Source organism: Pituophis catenifer, unplaced genomic scaffold, assembly GCF_029215685.1.
Source record: "Pituophis catenifer annectens isolate HBS135680 unplaced genomic scaffold, rPitCat1.0.hap2 SCAF_1, whole genome shotgun sequence".
Lineage (NCBI taxonomy): Eukaryota > Metazoa > Chordata > Lepidosauria > Squamata > Colubridae > Pituophis > Pituophis catenifer.
Genome location: NW_027256881.1, coordinates 177,912,703 through 177,934,756, shown reverse-complemented (window position 1 = coordinate 177,934,756; position 22,054 = coordinate 177,912,703). Strand labels below are relative to the sequence as shown.

The window sequence follows — 22,054 nt, the reverse complement described above, 5'->3', positions numbered from 1 at the left end:
GGCACCATTCGAAAGAACAACAAAGAGACTGACATTATATAGGATTTAAGAGATGATACTTTTACTTGGAAGAAATACAGCAAGTAATTCAGTTTGGATCTTACGCTCAGTACAGTAGCAAGAAAATGCTCTTTTTCCAAAGAGACTGGAGCCCTAGGTAACAATAGATACTCCATGGTCTTTGAAATAGCATAATTGGGATAGGAACATTTGGTTTGATTTTTGTTGCCAGTTACACTTACCTAAATCCTGCTGTTTCTGGAGGAATCTTCAGACTTTGCACATCTGTTTGGAATTAGGCACCTGGCTGAATCATAGTGTGTCTAATGAATGAATTTAGCCTAAAGTTGTGATGAGCAGGAAGGTTGTTAACACTTTCCTTTGAAAAAAAAATAGTGTTTGGATTATTTATCAGCTGTACAGAAAGGATTGAAAAAGTTGATGCCATCACAAAATTCTTCCTGATCCTGTTCCACCAGTGTAAATGAGAAAATGCAAGTTGCTAAAATGATTGGCATATGACACCACTTCAAATAAGAATAACCCCCTATAACTTTCACATTACAAAGGAGGCTTGAATCAAAATTAGTGTGAAAACTAAGGAAACAAAACAGAGAAAAGAGGACTCACCATATGGAATAAGTCAACAGAAGAGGTGGCTGAAGGGTGAGGAATTAAATCCATTTCAGAGAAACAACTTTGTAGAAAGAAGGGGCCAAGGCTGAAGTTGCAAAAATGTTGAAGAAGGATGAGAAGAGAACAAGGAATAAGGACAGGAATGAGGCTAATGGGTCTCCCCCAGGGGTGAAATTCAGCCTGTTCTATCCAGCTCAGGCGAACTGGTAGTGGCGGCTGCAGGAGGCTCCGCCCGCCCACGTGAACGTCATGACATTGGTTTTTTGTAACAATTTTAAGTCTCTGCGTATACCCAGAAGGCTTTGCGCATGCACAGATGATGGTGTGTGCGAGCGAAGCACGCAGGTGCGGGGCACACACACATTTGCAAACCGATAGGGAAGGTAAGTGAATTTCACCCTGGTCTCCCCTGTCTTGGATTCTTAGATGACATGCTACATGTCATCTTATGTGGGTTGACTCAACGTGGAATGCTTTATAGCAGTATCAAAATACATCTGCGTGCACATACATATGGATATTGGCAGAGGTGAAAGCCACTCACGGCAGACACCGATACTTCCAGACTTCCTGCGGAAAAGGATATCTGGTGACTGCTGAGTAAGGGAAAGATAGGGGAAAGAGTGGTCTGTTGGGATAAAAATTGCATATTAAAAACACATCAATCGTGCTTGCCAGTGTGATCCACAGTGCATCTTTTGGTTTAGCATTTCTGTTCTACTCTAAACCTGTTATCAGCACAGATTTACAAGCATATATTCTTTGTTACAGTGCCACTATTTTGCTACCCTGAGGGCAAGAAAGTGCTAATGATGCTACCTACCTTGCCTGCTTGCTCTGACTTTAGCATGAAGGGTGTTAACGGAGTGTTCTCAGAAGCACTGAGTTCCTCTGCGCCCCCCCCCCCCGCCCGCCCACCAGCTGTCACAAGCTGCATGACCTGATGGGTGGAGAGAATGCAGCCATCATCACCTTTGCCACTCTCCTCTCTACTGAGATGCTTGCCTGGGCATGTGCTCTTGAGTGACAAAAGGAGGCCCTTGTATATGGTTAGAGGCATTAGTTCTACATTGGGTTAGCCTTTTGCCAAAGGCTTTGCATCGATACTTTTCTTCTCACGCTCTGTGTTAGAAGAACGGCTCTCCCCTGCTTTCATGCAGAGCACAGGTTCATACAGCGGCCACAGCGGTCATGATACATTGGTTCTGGCAAACTATTTTGGCCCCAAGATGACTAAATTGTTTCAAACAGAGGAAACATCTGCATTGTTTCTTTAATCCTAGTTCCCCTGGAATTTGAGGGAAATGTCATAGGATCTTCAAACAATGCCTTACCTGAAATCCCAGGATTCTTAATCTCTAAATTGTTTAACTTTTACTTTACAGTCAGTGTTTGTTAGGTTGCAGTCTACTTAAGCCACATCAAAGGGATATATGTGAAGATACATACAAAATTTCTGTATTTCCCCCCCCCCCCCAAAAAAAGCATAAGAGAACATTATGTGAAAAGTTGATTGTTTGAAATGCAGATATCACATTACAAACACCAGCAGCGCCAGCAATAAAAGCTCTCTTGTTGTCTGGTGAGATATATTTGAACTACCTTTTTAGAGGTTCCAGTTGTAGAAGGACCCCATGCTTGAGCCCCCTCAGTAATGTTCTCTTGCCTCACCTCTGGAACAGCCTGCCTCTAGAGATTTGAACTGCCCCTTCCTGAACATGGCTTGGTAGACAGCTATTTAGGAATGTTGCTCTTCAAATGATGACACGTCAGGGCCTTTTTGCTTTTATGGTTATGCCATCCATTTTCTGTGTTTTAATGGTATGCTGTTAATTATAAATTGCTGGACTCTTTGGAAATGGAACAGCTTATAAATTGAAGTAATAAAAGAAAATATGGGGACAATTTCTTGTATAATTTTTTTTTTGGTCTTTGTATTAAACAAAGGATAAAACAAAAATTGCTGCTACTTTCCCGAGCTATTAAAAAGTAGAAGGAAAAGGGAAAAAATGGTCCATATGGTAATTAAGGATTATGACCATCTGGTAAAACAGGAGTTTGTTCAAATAATTCTGCAACATACGTTGCATCAAGTCTTATTCTTATTAAAATGTTTTTATTTGTCTGCACATGGACGTAGAAGAGAAATGACTGGCATTTTTTCTTGGACGGATTATAATTCCATGGGAGAAACCAAAGCATGGTACACCAACAACAGTCTTCCCATTAATTTGCTGATTTGAATCTGCATTGCCAAAATTTACTGGAGACAATAATCATTACTGCTTACGCCCACTTTGTAAATATTGAAACTCAAATATGAATGGGTAAAATCTGTAGTTCAAGTTATTTTTGTTAGCATGCTCTATTTTAGGCAAATCCGATCTAGGTTTTAGGAGGGTTTTGAACATCTTGCACTTCCGGGAATTAAGCCAAGGTGCTTCAGATTTGTCTGTTCAAAACCAGAAATAGTTCTTATTTAATTGATTTGTCTGGAATTGTATTTTTAAGTTGCTGTTGCGATACAGTAGGACTGAATGGAGTTTCATCCATCCAGCTTAGCACTGCCAATTGCACAGGAGAAAAAAAAATGCTTTTTCTAAACATGGTGCAGAGTTGAAAATTATTCTTAACCAAGGCAAGGAATTCAAATGGAAAAGTAATTATTCCACTATTTTGTATTATTACATAATCAATTGCTCATATTTCCTATCTGTTCCTTTTTATTTTGCTCAGTTTTACACAGTGAAGCAAGTATAATGTTGAGAATGTCTCTTTCTCAGGTATTTCAGGCAAACACTGATGCTTCGGAAGTGGTTCTGAACAAAATCCATGCTCCAGTGCTGACTCGGTTTGTGCGGATCCGTCCCCAGGTTTGGCATAGTGGAATTGCTCTTCGACTGGAGCTCTACGGCTGCCGAATTACAGGTGTCTATCCTTTTCTGTCATTAAGAAAGACTCACCGTTTTCTGCTTTGCTCAACCCTACAAACTAACCTAGTTGTTAGTGTCACAACTATGGTAGCTTCCTGTGCAGAGAAATATTCTGAGATGGGCACTTCAGATTATTTCATGATGATGATGATGATAATAATAATAATAATAATAATAATAATAATAATAATAATAATAATAATAATAATAATAATTTTATTTCTATACCACCCTTCTCCCGAAGGACTCAGGGCGGTGTACAGCCAATTTAAAAACACAAGACACAACAATAATTAAAAATTAAAATAATTAAATAGATTTGGCCGATTTAAAACCCTAAAAATTAAAATACCCCAATTTAAAATTATTATATTGACCCTGGCGGAACAACAGGGTCTTCAGTGCGCAGCGGAACACCCGGAGGTCGGAGATCTTATGTATTTCCGGGGGCAGTTCATTCCACAGGGCTGGGGCTCCCACAGAGAAGGCCCTCCCCCTGGGTGTCGCCAGCCAACATAACTTGGCTGATGGCACCCTGAGGAGACCCTCTCTGTGGGAACGGATTGGTCGGTGGGAGGCTATTGGTGGCAGAAGACGGTCTCGAAGGTACCCAGGTCCTATGCCATGGAGCACTTTAAAGGTGGTAACCAACACCTTGAATCGCACCCGGAAGACCACTGGGAGCCAGTGCAGCTCGCGCAGGAAGTGTGTCACGCGGGCACAACAAGTTGTGCCCATAACCACCCACGCGGCCGCATTCTGGACCAGTTGGAGCCTCTGAGTGCTCTTCAAGGGGAGCCCCATGTAGAGAGCATTACAATAGTCCAGCCGGGAGGTGACAAGGGCATGAGTGACCGTGCACAAGGCGTCCCGGTCCAGAAAGGGCTGCAACTGGCGGATCAGGCGAACCTGATAAAAGGCCCCCCTGGCCACGGCTGTCATATGCTCTTCTAAAGACAGCTGTGCGTCCAGGAGGACACCCAGATTGCGAGCCCTCTCTGTGGGGGGCAAAGATTCACCCCCAATAGTCAGCGATGGCACCTGCTGACTATATCGGGACGCCGGCAGCCACAGCCACTCGGTCTTGGATGGGTTGAGTCTGAGCCTGTTCCTCCCCATCCAGACCTGCACAGCCTCCAGGCAGCGAGACATCACATCAAGGGCATCGTTGATGTCTACAGCATGATGCTGTAGAATTATAGTTTTGGGAAAGGGATAGATATCACTTAGCCCCAAACCCCCACAAACCAAGCCAGCCTAATCCACCGACTACATTCCCTTTATTATTTATTTATTTATTTTATTATTTGGACTTATATGCCGCCCTATCTCCAAAAGGACTCAGGGCGGCTCACAACAATAAAACACATGTAAAGCCATGTAGGGCTTTATAGGTGATAGTCCTCACCCTTTGACCATAATTGATGCCAAAATGACAGTTGTAAGTTATGCTGCTTGTTAAGGTGTCCATACCCAAATTTATGACCTTTTTTGCAGCAGTCATTAAGCAAATACATTGTCTGCAATGAGCATTTGCTGCCTGAAACCAGAAGTAAATATCGGTTTCTGGCAAAAAAACAACACCACACACACATTGTAAATTGCAGTCACATGACCACGGGGGAGGGGAGGGGAGGGGAGGGGGAAGCCATCAGATTGAATGTAGGTCATAAGTAGCACCTACGGAGATCCATCATAACTTCGAATGGTCACTAAGTGACTGGTTGTAAGTCAAGGACTATCTATACTAAGACCGTGCCTCTGGAGGGAAGTTCTCCATGAAACTTGATTAGTATGGCACAAAAGACTTACCAAAAGGATCACAATAGGAACCCAGTTTATAAGTCTTTTTCCCCCTCAAAGATTTCCTGCATTTTTAGAGTTTCTAAAAGCTGTGTGTTCTTTTAGAAACTCTAAAAGTGCATTTGTCTCCTTAAATTATCCTGAAATGCATTTTTCTTCAACCTGCATACTTTAAAAAATGCAAATGCAGCTGCTGAGAAAGGAAATGATATTTCATATGGTAATCAGGGAGAGAGGTATTAAAGCTTTCTTTATCTGCTGTGGCCCTAGTGCAAATTGCTACATCAAAGCTTTATATTCTGTGGGAAAATTCCCATTCCAGTGGCTGCAGCTTGTTTTTTTTTTTTTTATGTGAAGATTTATTAGGGTGGTGCACAAGTTTGTGTCCAAGTCAGCCCAGCAATACAAGGATATGCATACTGGGTTTGTGATCTTCTTAAATCGCCCTTGTGACAAAGGTTCTGTTAGCCTCATCAGGCACTAAGTTTTACCTCCTTACCAAGTAGCCCACAATCAAAAGCTACCATTTTAGGGAACACAAAATTTGTATTCACGTTCTCAGATGCTGTTTTGTATCCGTTCAACCTTTGTACCAGGAGAATAGTGTCATGGCTTTATTGCATCACTGGGGCTTTCCAGGCAGACATGCAGTCATACGGTATAACTAGGCATTGCTGCTAATCAGTATTTGGGAGTACTTGGCCCAGCACTTAAAAATTTGTTCAGTGGCTCTGCATTTCCTAATCTTTTTTTTGGAGGACTGACACTGAGGTTTGGAAAATGCCCAGGGTTTATATTGGGTTTTTTGCACAACACGATTGTCCAGTACAAATGTTGGAGGAGAAGGAGAAGTAATTGGCCTATGCAAATAATCACTTGAGGCTGCAGTCATGAAATGATCAGGGATTTAATGACCCTTTACCATAACATTTTTACCTGATTTGGTGAAAATCAGGTAAATCTTGCATATTGATTCTTTTTTTTTTTTCTTTCATAGCAAAGAGATTTCAAAGGGCTTCTTAGCTCAACTGACATTTTGAAATCTGGAAATTCTGGGTCAGGACATAAGTAATGTTGCAGTCTCACTGAGATGCTTATATACAATAATTGCTTTTCTTTCTCCCCCCCCCCCTCCCACCAATTAGTTGTGGCTTCACATGTCACAAGTAAATTTACATGTAAAAAGAGAACATTGAGCCTAGCCATCATTTGAATTGTTTTAACAGGATGGCCTCCAGTTATGGTTTATCTCTCATTTGATTGGATTTAATTGATACCTATAGGTTACCCCGTAACCTATGAAAGCTGGAGTCCTTAATACTCTCTGAACTTGTTTGTTTTCTTGCAGACATTTCATTAGGTAACATCTTATTGGTACCTATGAAAGCTGTTATAAAGTAAAGCAAAGATGCCTTAAATGCTTTGCAATCAACTTCAGTACCTAGATGGCAGTGAGAAATTATTCTTCCTATGTCATTGCAGAATTTTTAGCCCCCACCTGATTTTGCATAATAGCCATTTCTACGCTCACTGCTGCTCCTTTTCATACAGATTCACCCTGTTCCAGTATGTTGGGGATGCTTTCAGGACTTATCCCAGACTCTCAGATCTCAGCTTCTTCTACCAGAGAATATCACTGGGTTCCTAGTGTGGCACGCCTAGTCAGCAGCCGCTCAGGATGGTTCCCACGCATCCCTCAAGCCCAGCCTAGTGAGGAGTGGCTGCAGGTAGATCTGGGCCTCCCGAAGAATGTGAAAGGAGTGATTATCCAAGGAGCCCGAGGTGGGGACAGCATCAATGTGGCGGAGGCCCGAGCTTTTGTGAAGAAGTTTAAAGTGGCCTACAGCATGGATGGGAAAGACTGGCATTCAATACAAGATCCCCGGACCATGCAGCCAAAGGTAAGACCTCTTAGTTTGAATGTAATAGGGAGCTACTGGGCACTGGTACTTTTTTTCCTTTTATTTCTTCTTCCTTTCTGGTGAAATTTATTATAGCAATAGCACTTAGACTTATATACAGCTCCATAGTGCTTTACAGCTCGCTAAGCAGTTTACAGAGGCACATATTGCCCTTAACAATCTGGGTCCTCATTTTACCGACCCCAGAAGGATGAAAGGCTGAATCAACCTTGAGCCAGTGAGAATTGAACTGCCGAACTACAGTTATTATGGCTGCTTACATCAGTGGGAGCCTTTGCTTCAGGAGACATGACCACTTTGAAGGGTCCTTCTGCAAACCACAATCCTACCTGCAAAGTCATATGTTTCACACTTGTCTCAGTATAAAAACAATCTTATTCTATTTTGGTGATTAGTGGTTATGCAGTAGTTCTCAATGAGCTGCTTAAAGTTGAAATGATTGAAGTAGCATAAAACCATTTAAGATGAATGTGTGTTTCAAAAGGATGTGGGAAAGAGGAGGGTTCTTATCTATGAATGTACTTCCTCCTCCTCCTCCTTTCTCCCTTCCTTTCTTCCTATTTAGCAGTAGGATCATCATCATCATAGTGGAAAAGCTGGAACACTGGAGCACATGTGGCTGAATATGTCTTTAAATGCCCAACAGCAACCGTTGACCACTTACTGTGCATAGAAAACCAGATGTTAGAAATAAGTATCATTGAGCCGAGTAGCAGATGTTGGGGAATGCTCTGTTGAGAGATTAGAAGTCCCGATGTACAAGACAGTCTCCTCTGCTTCCCCGGGCTCTTCTTCATGTACTTTCCAAAAAGTGCATGAATCTGCCCGATCACCAGTCTTGAAGTAGAGTTTTACTGATGCTCCAGGGTTTGTTTTTTGGGGAGGTTTGTGCAACAAAGGTGCTGGGTTAAAAAATAACAACTTGTCTTTCTACTCAGTATCTCAGGGGTGGGGGAGGTGCCTCCCTTTTTTTCCCTGTCCAACAAGTGTTTCTCTGCTTGACTGGGAGAATGGAAAATGTAGGGCTGAGATTACATCCATATCCAGCATTCCCTACGCCTTACCAATAATTCTATCGTGCTATTGTAGGAAGTGAAATCAGGGTGTCTTAATGGCTTGGATAGACAGAACAGGACAGACAGCAAAGTAGTATCTGGTTAGAAATGATGGCTTTTTTAAAAATGAACCAATAGAGGGAAGAAACTGAAATGAGCACCGCCCCCTAGAGTTGGACATGACTGGACAGGGAAACCTTTGCCTTTTTTCTTTACAGTTTTTTTTAGCAAGAGTATGGCTTAGTCTCGATTACTTCTCCCCACCAATGTCACCATTTCTGCAAAGAACGTTTGGCTCAGCCCTGGTTTACTGTATCCTGCCTTGTCTCTGTTTTATCTCCTCAGTGAGAAGTAGGGCATTGTTCTTCATATGATTCAGAGGAAGGTGAGGGTATATAGAGTATAGACCATTTGTGATAAAAATGGCCTGCTTTAGAGCCCATATTTGGGTTGTTCTTATTGAAGCTTCTGCTTCATTTTTCCAAATTTTCCAGTGACATTCTTACTTGTTAAGGATTTAAGAGATGAACTTTTGCACCACTGTTAAAACCTTAGTTCAGGAGGCCCAAGGCTCTAAATCATAGACAAACACAAAGTCTAAGTTTCTGCTAGCCAATTACTTGAATTAGTACATATGGTATCAGAGAGAGGTATCTTTTAGAACTTGATGGAAAAATGTGTGAGGCGGGTGAGGAGATGAAGACCATTAACAGCCAAGAAAGAAGTCAGTAGTGTTTACACAAGAAGTCAGTAGAGTTATACCAGATTTGAGTCAGTATATCTGGTATCAACATCTAGCTAAGAGGAGGCATGTCCTGTGCCAAAGCACGTTGTGTGGTTTGTCAGATGGACTACATCCCGCTTGGCAGCAGCATCCTGCTCTCAGGCATGGAACTTTTCAGTTGGCCACAAACTCTGGCTAGCAGAGGAAGGAGTGAGATGGAGACAGAAGGAAGGCAGAGTAATTTTGAAACTGAAGCACCATATCCTGTCTCTCAATTACTTTACAGATCAAATGTATTTGAAAATAACTGACTTAGATTGTACCAAAGGTGAAAAGGCCTTATCATCTTTCTCCCTTGCTGTTTTTTATTACTATAGTCAACCACCAAAAAGTATGCTTAAGCTGTCATTTTTATATAGCATGCCACCAGAGTTAATACAGGGCGATTGAGATTTGTTGGGGTTTTTCATGGATTTTGTTGTACCTTGAACTGAATGTAAGTCAAGATCATCAAGTCAAGGCTGCAAGTTTCCCATGCACAGAAGATCCCCATTTTCAGAATTTGCAATTGCAAAGACATCTTTAAGTATGTTCATCAGAATGATCTCTTAGCTCTTACCTTTACTACTTGGAGATCTAAGCCCATGTATGAAGATCTAAGTCCATGTATGAAGATCCATAAAACAGTTGAGGATTAGGAAACGGGGATTATGTGCCCCTCTCTCTCTAACTACACTTTAACTAGATACTATAGTTGGATTATCTAAGAAGAGTTTAGGATTTTAGTAAACTATATAAATATGATGTGAATATATATAGCCTGAAGCTACATTAGAAGGATTCACACACATAAAGGTTTGAAACAGGCTAGAAATTAGGCTACATCCCACTCCTAACACTTTTTTGTTTGCATTTATTATTTGGTTTACACCATATTTCTACTTATAATGGTTAACAAAACTTAAGAAGCAATCACAACATAGGAAGCCAAAATTATTTAATTTGATTTTATTCTATTTTTTAAATTTTGTATTGTATGTGTTTTTATTGTTTGGCTGTGCACCGCCCTGAGTCCTTCGGGAGTAGGGCGGTATAGAAATCTAATAAAATGAAATGAAATGAAAAATGAAATGAGCCTTGCTGGCACAGTGGTTAGAGTATAGTACTACAGGCTGTTGATCACCAGCTGATCACTGGCTGCCTGCAATTTGGCAGTTCAAATCTCACCAGGCTCAAGATTGACTCAGCCTTCCATACTTCCGAGGTGGGTAAAATGAGGGCCCGGATTGTTGGGGGCAATATGCTGACTCTGTAAACCTCTTAGAGAGGGCTGTAAAAGCACTATGAAGTGGTATATAAGTCTAAATGCTCTATTGCTATAAAAAAATAGAATTAAGTTCGATAAAAGAGATACTATCTTTGTAGTTTTTCTGAATTGTAAGAGAACAGAACACAGGAGACTGCATTTCAAGTTCTTTCCTGTGGAGCAGAAAAATGGGGGCATCTTCCATAGGATTTATCCTGCACATCATAACAAATGTATAACAAAAGAGGTCATTGTGAGCCAGACAGGCTCAAAGCTATTCAAGTTTTGAAAACACCTCAAAAGCAATTGGCAACCAAAGCAGATCTTTCAGTAGAGAGGTCATATAATCCCTGTAACTTGTATTATTAGTTAGCAGTCTACTGTAAGTGTCATTTTTTGCTCCACTTGCAGCTTCCAGACATTTTTCACAGGTGATTTCACGTAGAACACACTCCAGTAATGAGAAATGACATAACCAAGATCTGACCAGATCTTGCCCATTGACTTGTTTGTTTAATTTATAACATGCCTTTCTTCCAGAAGCTCAAGGCAGTATTGTAGAACTCCACCCTCCAATTTACTCCTACAGCAGCCCTGTGAAATAGATTGGCTCAGAGTCACCCAGGGAGCTCCCCAGGTTGAGGATGCACACAAACATCTGTCTCCCTATGTCTAGTTCAAAGCTTAACCATGGTTACACTGTAGCTCATATCGGCTGAAGTTGAATCTATCAAACTACACTTTCCCCTAGGGTCTCCACTCTTTAGTTGGTTCACCTGAGGAAGATCCACATTGTGCTGCATTTCTTAAAATCCAAGATAAAGGAAATTTCTGCTCCAGGCTAATGTAACTGAATTATAATCAAAGTAACCTAAGCTCACCAGTAGTTTTGCAGATGATATTGTTTACCTAAATGTTTAGTGTTCACTTTGTTCTCCTATGGCAGCAAAATTCATCTTTCAGATTTCCAGGAAAAAGATTGTAGAATTTCCCAAGATAGTTCAACCATTGGTACGTTTAAGACAGAAAATGTTTTCTGATAATCTTGGCCAGCTTTGGTATAAGATGTATTTCTTGGTTGGGTATTTTTCCTTTTACCTTCTCTAATAGAGGTAACATTCAATGAATGTATTGTCATTTATTCTTGAAAAAGCAGCTTCAGTATTGCTTCACCTCAATAAAAAGCAATCTGCTGACAAGATGATACTGGCAGCTTGCGTTCTTAAATATTACAAGCTTCTGTGGTTTGGTCTAATATGTCAGCAATTGATAAAAAGCTATTAATACTATGAAAATAGGAATGTGCTACACTTTGAATTCAAACTGAAAGGTGCCCTGGAGTGGTATATACTTATGTTGGTGCTTTCTAAGCTCACACAGTAGCTACACGATCCCAGGAAAATCTGCTTGTGGGATAAGGAGATGCTAATAGCCATACATACTCAGAAGCACCTATTTGCTACCTGTGGTGCTTTCTTAATTCAAACACATGTTTTCCATAGATTGTACAGGTGGCTTGTGAAGTCAAAGAAAGATGCAACTTCTTTCAGGAGGTTGCTGACACCTAAACCTTACCTCCTCTGAAATATATTTTTGAATTTGGATGCAGAGAACATCACATCCTTATCTGAAAGCTAACAAAAAAATCCTTTTTCAAGTAGCTTGAGTTTAAGCCATTATTTTTCCCCCAGCATTTTTCTATTTTGTCTTTTCAATTGTCCTTTTGTAACCAATTACATTCTTTAGGTTTTCCCAATTCATTACAATGGGACTGATTGTTGCTTCATACACAGGTGTCAATCTCGCAGTGTCAGGTTGCCATCACGTGACATTTCACAACATTTTTCCCATTCACAGGGCTGGGGTGGGTGTGGCCCGCCCGTGACGCCTCTGACACGCAGGCCAATAGTTTGACACTCCTGGTTTACTAGAATAAAAAAATTCAAGTAAATTTGAAAGAATAACCAGTCTCCCAAAGAGTTCTTTTACTATCTGTTTATTTTTTTAAAATTGTTTTTTGGCTCTAAACCTAGAAGAGTCCTATTTAACCTCTGTTTCTCTAAGATATTTGAAGGAAATATGCATTACGACACCCCTGAAGTTAGAAGATTTGATCCTGTTCCTGCACAGTTCATCAGAGTTTACCCAGAAAGATGGTCTCCAGCAGGGATCGGGATGCGATTAGAAGTCCTTGGGTGTGACTGGACTGGTAAGAGCTCTATGAATCTATTTCATGCCATGAATCCTTCAGCCATTTTGGTCCTGAGAATGTTTGCATAAAAGTTTCTATATGAGAATCAAACTGATGACATTGCACCACAAATATTTTCCTTTCCCCACTCTTCCTGGTGAATAATTCTTGCCCAGCTTAAATGAGTAAAAATGTTTACTCTATGTATTCCTGTGATGATAGTGAAGCTCTCTTTCAGCTTTATGTTTTCAGGATGACAATATTAACTATGAAAATCCTTAATAAAAATGTCTTTGATAGCATTTTATTATTTTCGTTGCTTATTCTCTGCCTATTAGGGTTCATCAGTTGCTGTATATTCTCCTTTCTGAACAATCTTCAAGTTTTGTATATGACTGGCTATGGATGTTCGGACCGCTTTCCTTTGTAAATTTATGCCTAACTTCATAGCTTATTAGGCTGTGGGACACAAATTCAGTGTTGATAGCCCTATAGCAAATAATAATACCATATTTTCTGGAGTATAAGACGCACCAGAGCTTAGTTTTTGGGGAGGAAAATACCCAAAAACCAGATATTCATTTGGCTAGCATCCTTAGTCTGGTCAGCTTCAGCACATTAGTTTGCTGGTTTTTATCCCCTGCTTGGGGATAAAAAACAGCTTCTAAAGCACAATTGATCTTTGGAGAGAGAAACAATGAGAAAAGCAGGCAAACCATGGAGATTGCTTCACTCGCTAGAGCCTCCTTAGGGTTGAAAAAAACAACACCACAGCTGAGAGTCAGAGGGAGCAGGCAAAGCGCTTCATTGCTAGCACCGCACCTCGTAAGGGCTGAAAAAAAGCTTCACAGCTGAGAGTCATAGGGAGCAGACAAAGGGCGGAGATCACTTGCTAGCGCCTTGTTAGGGCTGAAAAAAAGCTTTGAAAAAGCTACATTCGGAGTATAAGACACAGCCAGTGGTGGGTTTCAAACATTTTTACTACCGGTTCTGTGGGTATGGCTTGGTGGGCGTGGCATGGCTTGGTGGGCGTGGCTTGGTGGGCATGGCAGGGGAAGGATACTGTAAAATCTCCATCCCCACCCCATTCCAGGGGAAGGTTACTGCAAAATCCCCATTTCCTCCTGATCAGCTGAGACTCGGGAGGCAGAGAATGGATGGGGGCGGGGCCAGTCAGAATTTTTACTACCGGTTCTCCGAACTACTCAAAATTTCCGCTATCGGTTCTCCAGAACTGGTCAGAACCTGCTGAAACCCACCTTTGGACGCAGCCAAATTTTCAGCCTCTTTTAGGAGGGAAAAAAGTGTGTCTTATACAGTATTTTTTTCCAAATGGCATTCAGAGTGCAGATTAAAAGAGGAATATAAATTTTCTTAGTTTTTCCTTCTCATTTAGATCCTCCTTCCCACTGCTTGGTGCCAGGACGTTCTTATTTGTGGTTCCTAATCATCTGAGTTGTGGAGAGCAGGCATTCTGAATCTCAGCACACACACAAAAATTTAAGCTTTCCCATCTCTACCAATGAAATAAGAGCAGCAAGAGGGCCCATGTGTGCATGTGTAGAATAATATATATGAGTGAGCATGTATATTATCAGGGCTTAAGATGGGGAGGGGAAGGAGAAGGAATGTATACAAGAAGAAGAATGGTATGTAATGGTGGCGGTGGTGGTAATATTCTAATGCCTGCACCCATCCTGCACCATTGAGTTGCACTTTTGTGTAATTCTCAAAACTGATGACTCTGTATGTCTGTTTTAATTATTGCCTTGCTCTGATTTGATGCTATATTTTGTGATATCCTTTTATGTTAATTCATATGCCCAGCAGCATACATTAGGAAGAAGTTCAGTATAATTAACAGGAACATCTCAAAAACTAGGGAGGCTCAGCATGAGATATCTGTACCACAAGGTTAAACTCTTATATTTCAGAATTCTTGAGAGAGAGTCCAATTATCTGTCAATCTAAGGAATCAAAACGTTACACATACGATTTTATAAAGAAACTGCTTATTCTTCCTTTTGATGTGTAATCATAAAGTATGAAAACCGTCAGCTGGATTTAGCCCTCTAGCTTCCAAGCTTAGCTGAAATGACAAAAAGTGAAGCAGAAGCTACCTCTACCAACTAAATCCTTTTACTGCTGACTGTTAGAGTTAGAAAATTATACTTTCTCTTTTATTTTGTTAAGATGCATCTAGTGTTCAGTCTGCTTTCCAGATGTCACTGGTAAAAAAGGTTTGATTTCTGATTGGAAACCACATCTGTAAAAAGCTTGATTGTATAGATTGGCTTGGGCTGTACAAACTTCCAAAGAAGCAGTTCCCTCACTGGATTGTTACTATCTTTCAGTAAATCAACTGTCTGATCAGTGGTGACATTCAAGTTTTTTCCCTACCGGTTCTGTAGGCGTGACTTGGGAGGAGGGCTGTGACTGAGTGGGCATGGCCAACTCGATGTCACTCACAGCCACGCCCACTCAGTCACATGACACCCCCTCCCCCACCAAGCCACGTCCACATAACCCAGTAGGAAAAAAAAATTGAATTTCTGCCTACTTATTTTCTGCCCAGGTCTGGCCTAATCTGTCAAAGGCCTTCCGTTCTCCCTTTGCCAGTCCCGTTTCCCCTCCTTCATAGGCCTTGATCCTAGCCCCACTTCCTCCTCCATGACCGCCTTTTTCTTTGGGCTTACCTTCCTCCTGTGGTGGCTGGTGGCAGGCAGAGGCAAGCCAGGGCTGAGCCGTCGCCACTGGACTCTCCGCCAGCCTGCATCTCGTCCCCCTTGTCGCAAGATGCCTGCAGCAGCTGCTTCTTTTTTTTTTGGTGCGGCTGGATGCTTCTTGCGCCAAAAAAGAGACAGCGGCTGCAGGCTTCTTGCAGCAAAAAAAAAATTACCGACCTCCATCCGCTCCGCTTCTCTAATGTGCCACCGCCGGCACCCTGTTCTATATACCAGCCACGCACGTGAACCCCATTCCCTGCTGTGAGTATTTATAAAATAAATACACACATACATTTTTGGAACAGAAGAAGTCTTCTGATTCAATAAACTTACAATTGGCAAAAATGTCAATATTCTGGCCAGACTCATCAAGATGGCCAATGTATGTCTTGCTTAACATTATTTCAGACTGCAAATTGGAGGCTCATATGATTAAGTGGTCTTTCATCTAAATGTTAGGTGTCTAGAAGAAAGACTATAGTCTAATCATATGCCCATTAATGCTGTTGATAGAAATGCTTTTGCTGGGAAGCACTCAGTTGAATGCCTTTCAATCTACTGTCAGAACCAGTACGTAAAGCCTTAGGTTGATCATCAGTTTGCAATAATGGAGAATATCTGTAGCTTGGTGTAGGATGTTACCTAGCCTGGTAATGAATCGTTCGGAAACCAACCCACAAGCTCGGAGAACAAACCTTCACCCTTGATCGTCAGTTTCAGACTAGTATTTTTTTTTTACTTGAAAGAAAGACAAATCAAATCTAGATCAAGAATGGACTAGACTAGACTAGACTAGACTAGACAACACCAGTCTAGGGTCTTCATATCTGCTAGTTGCTCATACCACACCTCACCTCATAAAACCATTAATTGAATGCATTCATTTATTTATTTATTTATTTATTTATTTATTTATTTATTTATTTATTTATTTATTTATTATATTTCTATACCGCCTTTCTCCCATAGGACTCAAGGCGGTGTACAGTCAAGAAAAATATAGACACACAAACATCATAAAATTGCTAATTAAAATTATTACTTAGTTTGGTCAATTAAATAAAACCCAGAATTAGATAACATTTAAAAAATCATTCACATGTTTGTATGTTTAGCCCTGCCTGTTGGAACATCAGGGTCTTGAGGGCACGGCGGAAAGCACGGAGATCAGGGATATTCTGTATCTCCGGGGGCAGTTCATTCCAAAGGGTTGGAGCCCCCACAGAGAAGGCCCTCCCCCTGGGAGTCGCCAGTCGACATAATTTGACTGACAGTACCCTGAGTAGTCCCTCCCTGTGAGAACGAACTGGTCGGTGGGAGGCTATTGGTGGCAAAAGACGGTCTCGTAGGTACCCAGGTCCTAAGCCATGGAGCACTTTAAAGGTGATAACTAACACCTTGAATCGCACCCGGAAGACCACTGGGAGCCAGTGCAGCTCGTGTAGGAGAGGTGTTACATGGGCGTAACGAGCTGCACCCATAATCACCCGTGCGGCTACGTTCTGGACCAGTTGGAGCCTCCGGGTGCTTTTCAAGGGGAGCCCCATGTAGAGAGCATTACAGTAGTCCATATGGGAGGTAACTAGGGCATGAGTGGCCGTGCGCAAGGCGTCCCGATCCAGAAAGGGACGCAACTGGCGGATCAGGCGAACCTGATAAAAGACACCCCTGGCCACAGCCGTCAAATGATCTTCTAAAGATAACCGTGAATCCAGGAGGACACCCAAGTTGCGGGCCCTCTCTGTGGGGAGCAAGATCTCATCCCCTATTGTCAGTGATGGTACCAGCTGACTATACCGGGACGCCGGCAGCCACAGCCACTCAGTCTTGGAGGGGTTGAGTCTGAGCTTGTTTCTCCCCATCCAGATCCGCACGGCCTCCAGGCAACGGGACATCACAGCAAGGGCATCATTGGGGTGGTCTGGGGTGGAGATGTATAGCTGTGTGTCATCAGCATACTGATGAACACTCACCCCAAAACCACGGATGATCTCACCTAGCGGTTTTACATAAATGTTGAACAGAAGGGGTGAGAGGACTGACCCTTGCGGCACCCCACAAATAAGGTGCCTCGAGGTCGACCTCTGCCCCCCTGCCAACACAAACTGCGAACGGTCAGAGAGGAAGGAGGAGAACCACCGAAGCACGGTGCCCCCTATTCCTAACCCCTCCAGCCGGTGCAGTAAGATACCATGGTCGATGGTATCAAAAGCCGCTGAGAGATCTAATAGGACCAGGATAGAGGAGCAACCTCTGTCCTGAGCCCTCCAGAGATCATCCACCAATGCGACCAATGCCGTTTCTGTGCTGTATCGTGACCTGAAGCCCGACTGGAACGGATCCAGATAGACAACTTCATCCAGGTATCGGGGTAGTTGTTGCGCCACCATACTCTCAACAACCTTCGCAACAAAGCGAAGATTGGAGACTGGACGATAATTTGATAATATAGCCGGGTCCAGGGAAGGCTTCTTGAGGAGGGGCTTCACAACCGCCTCTTTCAAGGCGGCGGGAAAGACACCCTCACTCAGAGAAGCATTTATAATCCCCTGGAGCCAGCCTCGTGTAACCTCCCGGGAGGCCAGTACCAACCAGGAGGGACACGGGTCCAATAAACATGTGGCAGCATTAAGCTTGCCCAGAATCCTGTCCACGTCCTCAGGAGCCACAGAGTCAAACTCTTCCCAGATAACGCTCTCAAGACCTGCCCCCGTCTCCTCCCCTGGATCTACCCAATCGGAGTCCAGGCCTTCCCGAATCTGAGCGACTTTATCATGCAGGAATTGTACAAAATCCTCAGCTTGACCATTTAAGGGATCTTCCCATACCCCCACCTGCAGTAGGGAGCGGGTCACCCTAAACAGCGCAGCTGGGCGGTTCTCTGCAGATGCAATAAGAGCGGAGAAATAGCTAGACTTCGCCGCTCTTATCGCCACTAGATAGGTCTTAATATAAGATCTCACCTGTGTTCGGTCAGATTCAGATCGGCTTGTCCTCCAATCGCTCTCCAGGCGTCTTTTCCGACGCTTCATCTCTCTCAGCTCCTCGGAAAACCAAGGAGCTAGACGAGATCGGCATCGGGTCAGAGGCCGCAAAGGCATGACGCGGTCCAAGGCCCCAGTAGCCGCCCTGTCCCAGACGACCACCAGGTCCTCAGTCGAGTCGTGAGCCAGAGTCTCAGGAAATGGCCCAAGCTCCATCAGGAACCTTTCGGGGTCCATCAGGCGCCTGGGACAGAACCATTTGGTTGGTTCTGTCTCCCTGCGGTGGGTGGAAGTGACTTGAAAGTCCATGTGAAGGAGAGAATGATCAGACCATGACAAGGGCTTGAGGTCTATATCCCCTATTCTTAGATCATTCAGCCACTGATCAGAGACAAAAATCAAGTCCAGAGTGTGATTCCCCAAGTGGGTGGGGCCTTGAACTACCTGGGTCAGGTCCATGGCCGTCATGGAAGCCATGAACTCCCGAGCCGTCTCCGACATCTCACCAGCAGATGGCAGGTTAAAATCCCCCATAACAATAAGTCTGGGGGTTTCCACCGCCACCCCCGGCTATAATGTCGAGCAGCTCAGGCAGGACCGCTGTTACGTGGCAGGGAGCCAGGTACGCAATCAGTAGGCCCATCTGAATCCCCCGACCCCACTTCACAAGGAGGGACTCACATCCGGCTATCTGAGGAACAGTGGCCTCCCACTGTTAAAAATTTAAAAATTTTAAACCAATTTTTGGATACCTTTTTGAAGAACATGCTTATTTGCAACTTGGTGGTAGATTTTTTTTAAACCCTAAAAGACTATGAGTTATGGTGGTACTTGTTTCTCTTTGTTGCCTTAGTAACGTCTTGTTAAATTATTTAAATATGCAGTAAATGACCACTTATGGTGTGACTTGCATGTTTGACCTTTAAGCGATCTGTTTCTGGAGCTCTTCAGTAATAAGACCTGAAGTACCTCTTACAGAAACTTGTGCCAGGAGTATTTGGCATTCTAGCTGCTTGGTAGGAAGAAAAATTGAAACATTAGGTCAACAGCTGGCTTGTTTCAAGGGCCTGCCAACATTTTTTCCCTTCTGAAGATTGACAAATATTAGCTCGTGACTGGTCCTCTCTCCTTTGAACTTGCAAACATCTGGTTTCCATTGCTTGATGGCTTTGTAACAGGATCCACAGCTGCCTCTTGCAGTACATACACTGCCCGGCAGGAGGGATACTATCTTTTGCATACGTTCCATTCTTAACACATATTGTCTCTCCTACTGTTGTGGTAAGTTTGCTTTATTCTGCTATGAAATCTGTACAACTCTGTTGACCATATATGACACTGCAAAGCTTCTAAATTACTCCATCAGAGGATGCAGACACACTATGGGGTTTTCATGTTCAAAGATCACTCTCAAAGTTATGTTCCTGTTGTAAATCTTTGAGTACAAAAGGGAAGGGTTTAATGCATTTGATGTTCAGCTTTGGATTTCTTGGTTCCCCAGATATTTTTAATAACCATTTTGTTCAATTCCTTTTCATGTAAGCTGCTGTTAATACCCTTGAAGATGTATGACTGTATAACAGATCTGAACTTATAAATCATACAGCTCTGAAGTTGTGTAGTATTTTGTTGAAAGCCTGAGAATTATTTTGTACTGAGTCACATGCTGAACAGCTATTTAGACTTGGCACGAAGTAATCAGATGAGGTTTGCCAAGTAGCAAATTCCTGAACTCTCAGTTTGACCAAGGTGTCAGAATCTATCTGTGTTATCAGTCTAAATAAATCCACTGCATGATGAAGGCCTCTTCACTAAAGGTTATGAACTGTAATCTATCATGCTGGTCCAATTGCTAGATAGATGCTTTTAGATTTCTCAGTCTAAGGCTAAGAGAGGGATTGGCCCAAATTGCCCAGCCAGCTTCTATTGCTAAGGGAGGACTACAACATGAAACTCTTCTTCCTCCCTCCCTCCCTCCCTCCCTAATATGCCCACATAACATCCTAACCTTACTGGATTGATCTCAACAGATCGAGCAAATTTCTGCCAAATAGTAACATATTTGGTAAATGATAGTAATAATAGTAAATGATATTCCTCATTTAGAATTTGTGTTCGTATATCATATCTGTGAACTTCATGATAACACTGATCTCATAGAGTCTAGCATATGATATTGTACAGAACGTTTCTTTAGAAGGTAAAATGGTTCTCTGTAATGGAAGCTCATTATTTTCTTTCTTTAAATTGAAGGGGCAAACTTATTATGTAAATTATTACAGATCTTATTAATTAATGACTTAAATTGATCTTGACACTTACTCTTAGGGAGTTTCCTGGAGTGGTGAGCTGTACAGCCAAACGTAATCATGTGGTTGTCTACAAAAAGCCACAGAACTTTAGAAGATCTTCTTGTACTTCATAGATATGCCATTTGAGGTGTTGTGTGACTTGTTCTTACGTACTGGCTCATTTGAACATATGTGTGTGCTTTCTCTGTGCCGTATTCCTTTAATGAAAGAAAAAGGTATTATTCCAGACCTCAGTTTTCTTAGAGCTGCAGTAAATCTCTTTGCCAGTTCAAATAAAAACCAGTAAGACTACAAGCCTAAAAAAGATTGTTGACCACCAAACCCAAAGATGAAAGAATTCTTTATTTCCTTTGGATCCATAAATCAGCCTCTAGAAGGCACTTGAGCTATGTTGATATCTGTGGCATGTGGGAAACTTAATTGCCTTTTGTCCATTACTTTATTATCCTGCGCATAAGGGAACTTTTCTATTAATTTTATGACTTGCTTGCTGGGAGTATGAATTCACTGCTTGGTTAGAATTCATCTGGCAGGGTTTTTTCCTCCTTTTTTTTAAGTTCTACTTGATTTCCAGTGCAGACTTCATATGCTTGGTTCATATTTGCAAAGGTATATGTCCGCATGGTGTTTTCAGAGAGACAACATAATTACTCATCTATGAGTAATTGCTTCCCTCTTTTCCCATTGCCTTGTGGATCATACGCAGCTGTGGTTCTTAATCGTCATTGTTACCACGACCTTATGTTGTGTCAGATGCAAAGTGCTGTTCTGAAACACAACGGCCTGGAAAGGAGCACAGACAGTCTTCAAGAGCACCAGGCACATGAACGCAAGGGATCCAAGGTAGACTAATCTCAATCTTCAAATTTGGACAGCAAATTAGGAGCAGCTGCAAGCTGGTTGTGTTGATCCATGAATATAGTTCCCTTGGCATACACCAAGAATTCTGTTAATCCATACATTTGGCCACATAATCTTCCTTTTCTCGATTGCTGTGTATCCCTGTGTTCCGTATGCTAGTTGTTTGTAAGAAACAGTTTAGCAGAACCACTGACTGAAAGTTACAAAATAAGAATATTCACTGCAAAAAAGGGACTTTTATGAGGGTTTGGATACATTCCTTGAAGCATTAAACCAGTAATGTATTATAACATCTACAGATTAACTGATTTGATTACCATACAAAACAATCTACGCCATCAATATATAATCTTGAAATAAGAATATTTATATACACGGAATTTTTGGGAGAGGACAAAAAAAAAAAAAGGTAGAAATGGACTATATTTCTACAGTCTCAGAAAGAAAGAAATCTTTGAAAAAGAGAGAGATTTTAAATATGCAAGATTAAATTATATATACCGGAGAGTTCTTTTTGTGTCAGTTGACATCCCTGAGATTTGGAGGTTGTGCTGAGGGCTGTTGCAAATCAGCTGGTGGGAAAAGGTTTGCTCATTCACAA

At 42.1% G+C, this 22,054-nt stretch overlaps 1 protein-coding gene across 4 annotated transcripts in view; it reads left to right on the top strand.

The window, feature by feature from the left end:
• NRP2 (neuropilin 2) overlaps positions 1-22,054 on the top strand; it is a 207,475-nt gene that overhangs the window by 103,560 nt on the left and 81,861 nt on the right. For all 4 annotated transcript variants that reach the window (XM_070933220.1, XM_070933219.1, XM_070933223.1 and 1 more), the window contains exons 8-10: positions 3,420-3,564; positions 6,924-7,273; positions 12,444-12,588. In XM_070933220.1, coding sequence (XP_070789321.1) covers positions 3,420-3,564; positions 6,924-7,273; positions 12,444-12,588 — 640 coding nt within the window. The remainder of the gene's footprint in view (positions 1-3,419; positions 3,565-6,923; positions 7,274-12,443; positions 12,589-22,054) is intronic.